Genomic DNA, 12,475 nt, shown 5'->3' with positions numbered 1-12,475 from the left:
TTAACCCCATCCTTGCCCCCACTGATGCTGATCTTAAGGGCACAGAAGGTGTTTTTCCTCCTCCCACTCGCTCCCAGTGCCAGTTTGGGGTGCTGAGACCTTATGAGCAGCTTTTGGGGGTCTCCCGGTGAGCCGAGGGGTGGGAGCCGCACAGCTGGACCCCAGGGACCTGGCCAGAGCGGGGGGTGACCCGGCTGTCACCTGCTTTGCTAGTTGGTGACCCTGGAGAGGCGGCTGTGAGACTGGGGGACACGGCGGGGGGAACAGCAATGTTCAGCAGATGGGCATCAGGGCATGGGCCACTTCTCCCCTGGGGGACATTAATGACCCGCCACCTCGTTAGCCGCCCCGAGCAGCACTGCCCGACCCCAAGAAGCTCACAGCAGACACCCCAACACCCCCAGCTCTTTATTGGTGAGAAGATAATAAATAGAAAAGAGCCCCTGGGCCGGGGGAGCAGCACCCACCGCCCCCGGCTGCTTTCCCCGCCCCCCCACCTCCATCCCGCTGCGGGACCCCCAGCAGCTCCCCCCCCCAAGACCGGGTGCAGGATTGGGCCAGGGGTGTGCAGGACCCGCTGCTGGTGCTCTCAGTCCTGCTGCCACCCCGTGGCACTTCTCAGGCATTCCCGCTGGCTGGGGACACGCTGGCGCAGGGACGGACGGACAGACGGACGGACGGGGATGGACGAGTGTCCGGCACCGGACAGGGGACCGGGGCAGCGCTCCTCGCCACTGGGGTCCTGGCCTCGCAGGGGACTGGGGGGGAGCAGAGCTGCAGGGAGGGGGGAGCGGCAGCATGTGGGGGGCACTGGGGTGGGGAGGGGGTTTGCCGGGAGCTGCAGCCCCACGGTGGGAAACCGGGACCCCGTGGCACCGCTGACCCCCCCCCCGGCTGCATTGCAAAGGGCACGGGGGCTTCCTGGGGGTCCAAGGATGGGGGTAAAAAGGGGGGGTGGTTTCTCCAGGCTTGTCCCCCCCCCTTCCCCTGCACCCCGTTGGCCTCGCTATCTCTGCCAAGCGTCCATGGCCTGAGCTCGCCGCGCGGGGAGGGGGGCCCGCTGCTCCTCTGCCAGCGGCCGGGGGGGCCCCAGGGGGTAAGGGTACCCCTTGGCGTAGTCATCCCGCGGCTGGAGGTCTCCGGGGCCTCGGGAGGCTTCGCTCAGGGAGGCCAGGCTGGCCAGGGGGGACTGGGGGGTGCCCGAGGAGCAGCCCAGCCCCGGGGAGACCCGCTCTGACTTGATGCTGATGGCTTGGTGCTGGGGGGAGGCGCCGGGGGCCGCGGCCGCCTCTTCGGTGGGGACAATCCGGCTGCTGACCCTGGAGTAAGAGGGGAGGAGGAGTGAGGTCAGGTCTCCCTGCATCCCTCACCGAGGTGCGTGGGGTGGGCAGAGGCCGAGGTTATCCCCCCTCTCCTCCCTAGAGGGGCTGAGACCCCCCAAACTCACTTCATGTACCAGCTCCGACCCAGCCGGGCACCCGGCAGCTGCCCACCCGGCTGCTGGGAGCCTGGTGTGTGACCAGGGGGACATGGGGACCAGGTCCCCTGGGGAAATCCAGTTGGAAATAGGCTCTGCCAACAGAGGGGGGTCCTGGGGTGACCCCCATGTGCCCCAGTTTTGGGGTGACGCTGGACAGACCCCAGCACGGTGCTGGCTGCACCCCGGGCTGGGAGGTGGCACCCATGGGTGCCGCAGCTCCCCACCAACAGGCTCATCCCCCGCCCCGTGGCTGTCCCCCATCCTTACCCAAGCGCTGCCATGTCCCGTGGGTGCTGCCACGCTGTGGGGCCGGGCTGCAGGAAACCGGGGGGTGGCGGAGTCTCGCCAGCCCCGAACTCTGCCAAGTGGGAGGTCAAGAGTGAGCAGGAGATGTCGGGGGGGCACAGCCTAGGGGGCATCATGCTGTCCCAGGAGTGAGGGGCCAGGACTTACCCGCTTGTGCCGGGGCGAGGAAGGGGAAGCCGCTGAGGCTGTGACTGGGGACGCCGGCGCTGCCCGGGGCGAGCACGGGGCTCAGGGTCTGCAGAGCGGGGTACAGCGGCCGCTGCGGGGAATTGGGGTGCTCCCCTTCAGGCTTCGTGCTGCTGACCCCCTGGGGGACAGCGTCTCCCCCCCAGCCCCTTCCCGTGCCCCCCAGCAAAGCCCCAGTGTCGGGCTGAGGAAGAGGAGGTGGGAGTGGATCGGAGGAGCTTCTTGCTGAATTAGGGGAGGGGGACATGCAGGTGGCCCCGGGGACACTGGGCACAGTGACTTGCAGGGCAATGCCTGGCTGCAGCGAGCTGGGGGGGACCCCTCACTGCCTACCCTGCTGCCCCCTCCCACAGTGTCACTGCTGGGGAGGGGGTGTCCAAGGCCCCTGAGCACCCTGCTGGCACCGACCCCCACGGGAACCCCATGGCCAGGGGGTCTCAACCCCCTCGCAGGGCGTCAGAGGCAACACGGGGACCCAGAGCCAGCCCACCCCCGGGGGCTATGGATTTGGGGGGGCTTTGCCGCACACACGGGAGACACGTCGCAGCGATGGGGCCATGCTGGGACTGGTTTCCCCCCTGGTAGCAGTGTCCCCACACGCCCGCCCAGGCAGCAGGTACCGCAGAGCCGGCGTCCCCACCACGGCACTCACCGCTGCGCTGCCAGCGCTCCGGCCACTCGCCAAGCTGCCGTGGGCTTCGCCGCGACGGCCCTCGGCCCCCAGGTACAGCGGCGGGGGCGTCTTGGTGGCCAGGGCTCGGTTCAGGCTGCCGGCAGGGAACAGGGGGTAGCCGATACCTGGACGGACAGAGGGACAGGAGGATGCCCAGGGCGGCCCTGAGGGATGTGGGGTCCTGGGGGCTCTGGTTCTTGGGGGCATCCCCATGGCTGTGGCCGGTGGCCCCGATGCCCTCGCTGCCGCTGGCTGCCGTGCGTGCGTGCAACTGTGCCGCGCTCCGGCAAACCCACTTCCTGCGCGAGGCCGTCGGCGCACCTGGGCTGCGGCGGCTGCCTCCGACCCACGGCGGCCGCGTGCTGCGAGCGGAAACGGCGCGCGAAGGCGGTGGCCGGATCCGGCCCTGGGGGCCAGTAGGCTGCAAACCTCCCCGGCCAGACCCTGCCGTGGGCAGCCCCCTTGCCCCAGCTCCCCACAGAGCAGCTGAGACCTCCTCTGGGGATGGCCAGCGTGCCTGGGGCCACCACGCTGTCCCCATCCCAGGATGTGGGGATGCTGCACGCCCGTGTCTTGCCCTGGGAATATCACCCAGCACTCCCCGTGATGCCTCCCACCCACCCGGGGGGTTTCCACTGGTCGAGCCCCAGCATCATTTTTTCCAGCTGCTTTTCTGCTGCGTGGCCTCACAGGCACCGCTGTCCCCATCGCCACCCCGGGCTGCTGCCATCCCACTGGGCAGGACGAGCCCCTTGTGCCCAGCTCCGAGCTGTGTGTGCCACACTGGACACGACGAGCCGGGGGTGTGGGATGCCCGGGGTGCCGGGGCCAGCCGGGTGCCGGGTGCCGGCAGGGCGCAGGAAGCAGCTGGAGGGCGGCAGGGGCCGGTGTTTCCACAGCTGCAGCGGCGCTACCTGCCCACGCACCCGCTCCCGGTAAATCCCCGGGAGATGCTGCGAGAGGAGCTTTGCATGCGGCGCCCTGCCGGGAAAATCCCCGCGGGGCCGGCGGGGATGGGGTGGCCATCACGGGGACCTTCTCCCCCCGCTCCCCCCAGCCTCCCTGGGTGATGGGTCCGAGCCTACCTGGGGGCAGCGGTCCTGGTGAGCGTCCCGGTGGCTTCGGCGCTGCTGGCTTGAAGGCGGGTGGGCGTCCCTGGCCCTGCGGGGAGCCGCTGGCGCTGCTCAGGGATCCGTCGGTGGCCGGCGGGGAGCTGCCGTAGGCTGCCTCGGGCAGCGGCACCGGGCTCTGTGGGGCAAAGCAGAGGTGAGGGACAGGGAGGGGACGGGGACCCTCAGGGACTCTCGACCCCAGCGCCGTGGGACGGCAGCGACTCACGTAAAACCGTGGCCGTGCCACCGACAGGTCCATGCCCTCGCTCAGCCTCCGCGCCTTCTCCCCAGGATCCGGCCCCTCGTCCAGCTCCAGCTCGTGGCTCTCCAGCCCCAGCCCCTTGCGCTTCAGCGTCTGCGGGGAGGGGGGTGGTGAGCGGGGTCCTGCGCCCGCCCCGGCCCCCCCCGGCCGCCCCCTGCCGCTACCTCGAGGATGTCGGAGTTGGTGCGGCTCTCGTGGGGCTCGCTGTACTCCGTGTACTTGAGCAGCACCTTGTCCATGTCGGTGCTGGCGTACTGGAAGAGGCGGTTGGTGCTGTTGAAGATGATGAGGGCGATCTCGCAGTCGCAGAGGACGCTCAGCTCGTACGCCTTCTTCATCAGCCCGAATTTCCGCTTGGTGAAGGTCACCTGCGGAGCAGGGAAGGGGATGGGATGCTGCACCCAGGGCCCCTGGATACAGCCCCAAATCCTCCTCGTCGGTCCCCAAACCCCCTCCGGCTCTGGAGGACCCAACGCCCGTGGGGACGGTGGGAGCAGAGCGGTTTTGCCTCCCTTCGTGGCCTCGTGGCTCCCTGTCTCCACCTTGTCCCCAAGCGGCTCCTACCTGCCGGTTCCGTTGATCCAGTATTCGGCTGATCTGTATTTTTTTCCGGCCCATTTTCGCCTGCTACACTCAAAGCGGGGCTGGAAGAGAGCGAGAAGCCGCTGAGCCCCCGCAGCCCAGGGCCAGACGAGTGAGCATCCGCCCCGGCCCTGCGTGAACCCCCTGGCCCCTCCGGCTGCCAAAAATAAGTTTTTGCTGAAAAAAAAAAAAAATTTGGCTTTTTTTTTTTTCCTTTTCAGCAAAGGCGGTGGCAAACTGAAAAATGAAAAATAAATTACTGGGAATTTCTGCTGGGCCAGAGGGGGATAAGTCCCCTTAGGTCTACCCAGCCGGTTCCACCGCCCCGGCTCCATCCCCCCCCCAAGCCCACACCGGCCCCAGGGACCCGAGCACCTGCGTGTGCCGGCCGGGAAGCCGCGGTGCCGCGATGCCAGGTCCCTCGCCGGGAGCACGGGATCAGCCTTTGCATCCCCAAGCGCCCGCCCGAAGCGGCGGGGGCTGCTCCGACCCTGCCCCACACGCTGATGCTGGTCACGGCGGGTCCCTCGGCCGGGGAGGGCGGTTATAAGGGAGGCCGGGCTGGCTGCGGGGAGGGTCCGTAAAACAAAAGGGCTGTTTTTAGGTACAAGGTTATTTTTTTTTTTTCTTTAATTTTTTTTTTTTTTTTTTTTTTTTTAAAACTAAAGCGAACAGACTAAATTTGACCTCCGCCATTCGCAGGTCAGGAAGTGGCTGTATGAGGAGACAGCAAAGCGAAACCACCCACCTCTTTGGGCCACGTGAGCCGGCGGTGGGAAGGACGAGGGGACGGGGGACCCCGCATCCCACCCCGCTTGCAGGGTGCCAGCACCCATCACAGCCCGGCACGGGGCCGTGACACCCCCCCGTGACATCCCCCTGCCACCGCAGGGACCCGATTCTTGCTCCTCTTGTTACCCCCCAGCACCGCTCGCCCCAAAACCCCTCTGGGACGCCCCAGTGCCACCGCAGCCCGGTGCAGAGCCATGGGTGGCACCGAGATGCTCCCAATGGGACCCTCGCACCCAGTCTCTCCACCCCGATTTGGGTGCAGACGTGGCCCAGCTCGGTCCCTGCCATCCCCAAGACACGTCCATGGGGCCAGAGCCGAGCTGGGAAGCCGGCGGGGCTGGGAGCTCTGTGCTGTGGCTCCCTGGGGACAGCAGTCACCCCCGGGAGCCCCCCGAGCCTGGCCAGCACCCCCCGCCATCCCGGGGAGCACCCCAGGGGTGCAGGTTGGGGACCGGCCAGCCCTTTGCTCCCCCGATGCCCCAGCTTGTCCCGCTTCCCCCTCTCAAGCACGTTGCCATTTACCATCTTGCTCAGCTGCTATATTTAGCGGATCAAAACTAATTTTAATTTATGGAAGGAAATTGCGCTGCCGTTCCCACGGCCCCGCTGCCACCCTGTGTCCCCGGGCCCACGCACGACACCAAGGTATGGAGGGTGCCAAGACCACCCCGGTCCCCCCAACCCCCTCCCCCCGCCCCGGAAAAAGCCAACGATTCCCTGGTGAAAAGGCAGAGGTTTTCCCAACGATTTCTGCTGCCCGCGCGGGGCCAGGGCTGCTCCTGCCCTCCTGGCACCGACACCTGCGGCACGGCACCGGGCCAGGGCACTCCCAGGTATACGGGGGGCGGGGGGGGTGTCAGCTCTTGCCTGCCCACCCCCATCCCACAATCTTTAATTCGGGGTGTGGAAACAAGAGCTGTTCCTGGGGGGCTCCGGCTCGCAGCTGGGTTTGGCCTGTTTGGGTCAGGGGATGCTCGCCCGGCTGCGCGCCCCCGCGTCCCTGCACAGCCTCACCCCGGGGGGGTTTTAAAGGCTGCAGGGTGCCGGGGAGGGAAGGACGTGTCCCTCCATCTGCAGTGGGGACACAAAATGCCGCCGAGGACCCCTCGGCTGGGGTCACCACCCCCAGCTCCTTGGATGTGGCACCCCAATGCCCTGCTCCAGCACCCCAGTTTCTAGCTGTATGGGAAATGCAGAGGGAGACGGTGCCTACACTGGGACTCATCCTGCTCTCCCTGGCCCCCAGCCTGCCCTCATGCCTGGCCGCATCCCCCCCTCCACGCTGCTCCAGGGCAGGGCACAAGGGACAGGGCCAGCAGCCACCCCCAGGTACCAGCGCAGCTTTGAACCCCCAAAGCAGCCGCATCTGCCCTGGTGGGGTGCTCTGGGAGTGGGGCTCAAGGGTACCCACACCCACAGGGAGATGCTGTGGGGGTCCAAAGAGGGTACCAGCACCCATGGGGTGATGCTGGGGGGATCCAAGGAGGGTACCAGCACCCATGGGGTGATGCTGCAGGGGTCCAAGGGGGTGCCAGCACCCATGGGGTGATGCTGCAGGGTGTCCAGGGGGATACCAGCACCCATGGGGTGATGCAGCAGGGGGTCCAGGAGCATACCCACACTCACAGAACAATGCTGAGGGGGGTACCAGCACCCATGGGGTGATGCTGTGGGGGTCCAAAGGGGGTACCAGCACCCATGGGGTGATGCAGCAGCAGGTCCAGGAGGGTACCCGTGCCCACGGGACGATGCTGAGGGGGGTCCAGGCACCCACAGAATGATGTTGCAGGGGGTACAGGAGGGTACTGGCACCCATGGAGCACTGTCGGAGGTGGTCCAGGGCAGGTACTGGCGCCCATGGGGTGATGCTGCGGGGGGCCCAGGAGGGTACCAGCACCCAGGGGCCGATGCTGTGTCAGGGTCCAGGGGGTAACAGCACCCACGGGGTGATGCTGTGTGGGTCCCAGCCCAGAATAGCAGGCGGGGTGGGAGACAAGAGGAAGCGGCAACCGCAGCGCCATGGAGCCAGGGGAGCCGGGGACGCGGCCGGACTCAGGGCACGTTCACCGCGGGCTGAGCCGGGCACGGGGCAGCTCGTTCCCCCCCGAGGGAAACCGTCTGAGGCCTCGTGCAACACGCGGGGCGGTTTCATCAGCCGCCTCCCCGAGCAACTCATTATGGCTCCGCTCCTCCTGGGGCATCGCCTCGGCCGCTCGGCCACCGCGGCCACGTGGGACCCGCGGGGACATGCGCAGCCCTGGCCACTGCTGCCACCAGCACCGCGCCACGTGCCGGGGTCTTGCAGGATGGGCACAGGGTTCGGCCCGGCCGCGGGGCAGGGGAGGGGTGCTCTCTGGGAGTGGGGTACAAGGCGTTTCGTCTCTCTGCCTCCACGGGTCCTGGTGCCTCGGCCACCGCAGTGCGGCAGGGCATCGATGCCTGGTTCCCCCTGGACAGGTATTAAGGGCTGGGAGGTGGGGGGGGGAACTTTAACTCCAGATTTTAATTGCTGCACCGGGTGATAAGGCGATAAGCAGCATTACGGCTGCAGGCGATTATCACAGCTGGCGGTGACGGGCATAAGAGGGTGGTTTTGCCCAGCATTGCCATCCCGTGGACCAGTGAGGTGGCATCTCTGTCTGGTCCCCACCCCAGCCTGGGGAGCAGCAGTAAGGAGCCGGCACCCAGCGAGGGGCTCACAGCCCAGGACCCCCGAGCAGGAGGGAGCAGAGTTGGGGTGCTGGCCCTGGGGACACCCCACAACTTCTAATTGTCTCCGCGAGGTCACATCTCAGACAAAGGGCTCCTCATTAGCGTGGCCGCAATGGGGAGCCACGACGTGCTCCGGCGACGAAGCACCTTTCCGCATCGGCGTTACGAAGGAGGTGAACAAAACCCAGCGCAAGCGAAGCTCTCGAGCCCTCGAAACCTTTCAGCATGGAGACGCTTTCCCCTGCCCGCCCTGAGCAGAGGCTCCTGCGCTGCCTGGCATCCCGCCGGCCTCCTCGCCCTCCCACGCGCGCTTATCTTTAGCCCGGGCTCTCTGCACGCTCGCACGCACCGGGCTCCCTTCCACGCCGCGGCACGGCCCCTTATCCCCCCCTCCGCCTCCATCCCCTCGCCAACACCCTCAGCGAGGTGTCACCCCGACCCTTGGGCTGCGACGGGGTTTATAATTAACTCCCCGGACCCTGTACATCTTTAAGGGTCATTTGCATCACGCCGGAGCGTGTAAACTTCCTATCCCGGCTCCTAATTAACGCGCTGAGACGAAACGAACCCCTCGAGGGAGACGTGTTTTTTCCGCGGGCCGCAGCCGGTGCGGGATGCTCGGGGTGGTAGCCGGCGGTGGGGGGAGGTCCCAGCACTGCCTTTGGCCACCTTTATATCCTTCTCCATCCCTGAATGATTCCAGAAATGTTAAATCCACCGAGTTTATCCTAAAGTCAAAGCAGGGGGGGTTATTAGGGAAGCGCTCGGACCCCGGAGCGGCGGAAGCCGCTCCGGGGTCCGAGCGCTCCCCTAATAACCCCAGGTCCAGGATCTCTGAGCTCCCCGTCATTTCATCCTCCCACCTCTCCCATCCCCATAAGACAAAGCAGCAGGGATGTAAAAATCAGGGGAAAAGGCCGTTTTCACCAATTTATGGGGATTTTGTTGCAAATCTGAAAACTAGGGGTGGCTGGGTAGAAATGGGGGGGGAGGGGGGGGAAGAGAGCCGCCAGCAAGTACCCGCTGTTGGCATTCAGCGGCTTCCGAAAAGCGTTTTGGCGGAGAAAAATATTGATTAAAGGGCGAGAAAGAGTTTCCATCCCATTTTTTTTTTTTTACAGGGAGAAGAAGTGAGCTTCGCCAGGAGGAGAAAATCTGAACCAGGAGCAGTGAAATCCCAGAGGTGGTGGGGGGGGCCAGGCCAGAGGCCGGGGTTTGGTGGGCAACGGGCTCGAAACGGGGCTTTAAGGACCACCCGTCGTGGATGGACGCAAAGTGCTGGGGCCACCATGGGCTGCATCCATCCCTGGTCGGTCCCAACCGGGGACGTGGCCCCGGCTCTCACCGGTCCCCGGGGAATGGCAGGGCTGGGGCCTCGTGGCGCGAGCAGCATCCCGAGCCCGGCGCAGGGAAAAGTCAAAGTTTACCAGGGTTTCTGCCGGGGGTTTGTCAGGCCCTTCTGCTTTTTATAGGTTGTTTAAACAACTAACCAGTATAAACCAGAGCGGGGCCGGCAGCGCGGGAAGGGGAGCGGGGAAGGCAGGAGGAGCCTGCTGGGAAGCAGGGGAAAGGAGAGGACGGGGTGCTGTGGGGGCTTGGGGGCCGCTGGGGCACCGAGGACACGTCAGGGCGCGGGGGACGAGGGGCTGCCTGCGCTAACACCTTCCCCCAGCTCACAAGTGTCACCCCAGCAGCCAGCAAAGTCCCCGAGGGCAATTATAATTCATCTATCGACTCCCATCACAGCGCAGGGCCCGGACATGGCATTGCCCTGCGCCCCTCCAGAGCCAAATCCAGGCTTGGGCTGGGGCCAGGGGGTCGATGGGGACCCGGCCACCATCCAGCCCCGTCTCCATCCCGCTCGGGGTGACACAGAGCGAAAGTCCTGCCAGCGCCCGGCACTGCCACGGCCCGGTGCCGACGGGCGAAGCGTGGCGATGGGTGGAGGCTTTTCGGTTCCAAAATGACTGTGTGGAAGGAGGAAGGATTGAAATGTCCCCAAAAAACAAGGCAGCTCTTTCCCTTGGGAAGACGGACAGACACACGGAGCCCTCCAGGGCCCAGAACACCTTTTGTGCTCACTGTCCAGCAACCCCCCTGGCAGCAGCTGAGGGAAGGAATACACTGTTCCCATGGGACTGGGCCGTCCCAAGCTGCAGCTGGACATTAATAGGGGAAATGATGCTCGTTTGCTGCTGGAGGGTTTGCTGGGGGCAGCCACAAATTGCTGATGGCTGGCCTGAGCCCATCCCTGCAGCCTCAGGGCTGTATGGCTTACAAACCCGCTTTGCTCCTCACAATCCTGCTGTAATTCTTGTAAAGAGGAGGGAAATCCAAGGGTCTTAAACACACTAGTTTCCCCCGATCCTTCTGGGCACCCCCACGGCAGCACGACACGCCAGCCTCTCCAGCCCCCTCGCTGCTGGGATTCTTCTCCCGGGTGTCAGCAGGAATCCCCATCCCCTTGCACCACGCAAAGTTTCCCAAAGATGTTTTCCTTCCCCGCTGCTGCGCCGGCCGGCTCTCGGCACCAGGGTGCCATCGGTGCTCCGGGGCTCGGAGGCGAGCGGGAACGTTTGACATGTTAAACCAAACCTGGGGCCTGCATCTACATCCCGAATCCCATCCCCTCCCCGAGCTGCACAGGTCTCCCCCCGACGTCACCCGCGTGTGACGTGTCCAGTTGGCAGCCAGCGACACGGAAAAAGGCCAGGATCTGGTTCCCCGGACGGGTCGCCCACGCTCCCTTCCCAACCGTACCCGATGCCCCAAGGGATGTGCGTGGACCGAGGGGGCACCGTCTCCCCGGCGCAGGTCCCTGCCTTCCAGCTCCCCCGCCAGCTGCCGCGTTAATTCATTACCTGCGAAACCCCATCTCCAGAGCCAGCAGCTCTGGGAAACTTTCTCTCATTAAAAGACTAAAGCCCCGGGGACGGGGACTCGCTGGCAATCGGCTGCAGCGGGCAGGAGGATCTGGCAGAGGATCCACCTCGCTCTCCCCGCGGGGACGGGTGATGGAGGGAGTCTCACGTGCGCTGGGACATGCTGGAGATGCCACACGCTGGCAAGAGCCGTGGACGGGTCACATGCCCAGCCGGGAGGGAGTAAGGGCTGCAATTCAGTGCCATGAACTGCCAGACTGGTGTGACACCCCAGCAAAGGTACGGTGACAACAGGCCCTGGCCCTGCATCGGAGTGTCCCGGTGCTGCGTCACCAGCGGAGTTACAACTTACGCCACATCGAGCCAGCAGCCCTGCGGTGCCGTGCCTCAGTTTCCCCTCTGTGCAGCGGGCTCAGCCCCAGCACCCAAAGGCCTCGGCGGGCCCGGGGGTGGTGGGGAGGCGGGTGGCGGGGCCGGGGCAGGGCGGCTGCCATCCAGGCTGCACTTTTGGGTTAAACCCGGGCGTTCCTCCCTGCACAGACACGAGTAAAAATAACCGCCCCGAGCGCGGCGCAAACCACAGGCTTTTTATAGCCCGCCATCCCTAGACGGCGGGGCGGGGGCCGGGGCTCCGCCGTGCCCAGGGCAGCCCGCGGGGCGCCGGTCCGGCCGCACCGGCACCTCCCCGGCCCGGCCCCGCTCCCCCTGCCCCCGCGCCCCGACGGGGCGGCCGGATGGATGCGTGGGGCGGCCCGCCGCCGAGGGCAGCCCTGTCGGGGAGAAGGGTTAGACCCAGGGGTGCGCGGCCGCCGCTGCCCGCCCCCCCCATCCCCGGTACCGGAGACAGCGGAGCGCGGCCGTGCCCCGGTGAGTGCAGGATCCCCCTCCCCACTCCGGGACGCGCACCTGGACACCGGCTCGTCCTCCTCGGCAACTCGCCGCCGGCTCGGCCGTGAGTGCCCGGCGTTGCAGCGGAGCCGGCCCGGCCCCGGTGCGGCTCCGCCGCCGTCCGGTCCCGGTCCCGATCCCGATCCCGATCGCGGTTCGGTGCCGGTGCGTGTCCCCGGAGCCGCGCGCTGCCCGCCGCCTGCCCGAGCCGCGCCGGCGACATTTGCATAGCCCCGCCTTCCCCGCCCGGAGATTTGCATAGAGCTGCCGGGCTCGCTCGCCATTGGCCGCCGCGGCGAGGGCTGTTTTGCATAGCCCCGCCTCTGCCGGGAAGAGGGGCGGGGCGGGGCGGAGGGGCGGGGAAGGGGGGAGCTGGGGAGTCGGGGGGGAGCTGGGGGGTCCCGGGGGGCTGGGATGGGGATGGGGGGACCGGGGGGGGCTGGAAGGGTGAGGTTGGGGGGTCATGGGGGGCTGGGATGGGGGTGACGTTGGGGAGACTTCGGGGGCTGGGGAGGGGGAGTTTTGGGGGGACTGGGATGGGGATGGGGGCACCCGGGGGGGCTGGGATGGGGGTGAGGTTGGGAGGGCGTGGGGGGCTGG

The 12,475-nt window shown here is 66.6% G+C and overlaps 1 protein-coding gene across 2 annotated transcripts; it reads right to left on the bottom strand.

Annotated features, from left to right (window-relative positions):
* Positions 1 to 393: 393 nt before the first annotated feature.
* MEF2B (myocyte enhancer factor 2B) lies at positions 394 to 12,020 on the bottom strand. Of its 2 annotated transcripts, none has more exons than XM_074565576.1 (9): positions 11,894 to 12,020; positions 4,584 to 4,663; positions 4,184 to 4,387; positions 3,984 to 4,112; positions 3,731 to 3,893; positions 2,625 to 2,770; positions 1,934 to 2,045; positions 1,748 to 1,838; positions 394 to 1,319 (listed from the first exon to the last, which is right to left on the bottom strand). In XM_074565576.1, the coding sequence occupies exons 2-9, from the start codon at positions 4,635 to 4,637 to the stop codon at positions 1,007 to 1,009; spliced, it is 1,212 nt and encodes a 403-aa protein (XP_074421677.1). In that variant the 5' UTR covers positions 4,638 to 4,663; positions 11,894 to 12,020; the 3' UTR covers positions 394 to 1,006. The 2 variants fall into 2 exon arrangements, with proteins under 2 accessions (XP_074421677.1, XP_074421678.1); XM_074565577.1 differs by lacking the exon at positions 11,894 to 12,020 and adding an exon at positions 4,977 to 5,095.
* Positions 12,021 to 12,475: the final 455 nt, after the last annotated feature.

The sequence above is a fragment of the Larus michahellis genome, chromosome 23 (genome assembly GCF_964199755.1).
Source record: "Larus michahellis chromosome 23, bLarMic1.1, whole genome shotgun sequence".
NCBI lineage: Eukaryota > Metazoa > Chordata > Aves > Charadriiformes > Laridae > Larus > Larus michahellis.
The sequence above is the reverse complement of the archived record's forward strand: the minus strand, read 5'-3'. Positions and strand labels throughout refer to the sequence as shown.

Excerpts from the sequence above, each read along its gene's own strand:
- MEF2B (XM_074565576.1), bottom strand. The coding sequence starts at position 4,637 with ATGGGCCGGAAAAAAATACAGATCAGCCGAATACTGGATCAACGGAAC. Across the intron at positions 3,894-3,983 it reads TGGCACGGCCACGGTTTTAC|AGCCCGGTGCCGCTGCCCGA; the intron begins GTGAGTCGCTGC and ends TTTGCCCCACAG. Across the intron at positions 2,046-2,624 it reads GGAGCGCTGGCAGCGCAGCG|CGGCCGCTGTACCCCGCTCT; the intron begins GTGAGTGCCGTG and ends AATTCCCCGCAG.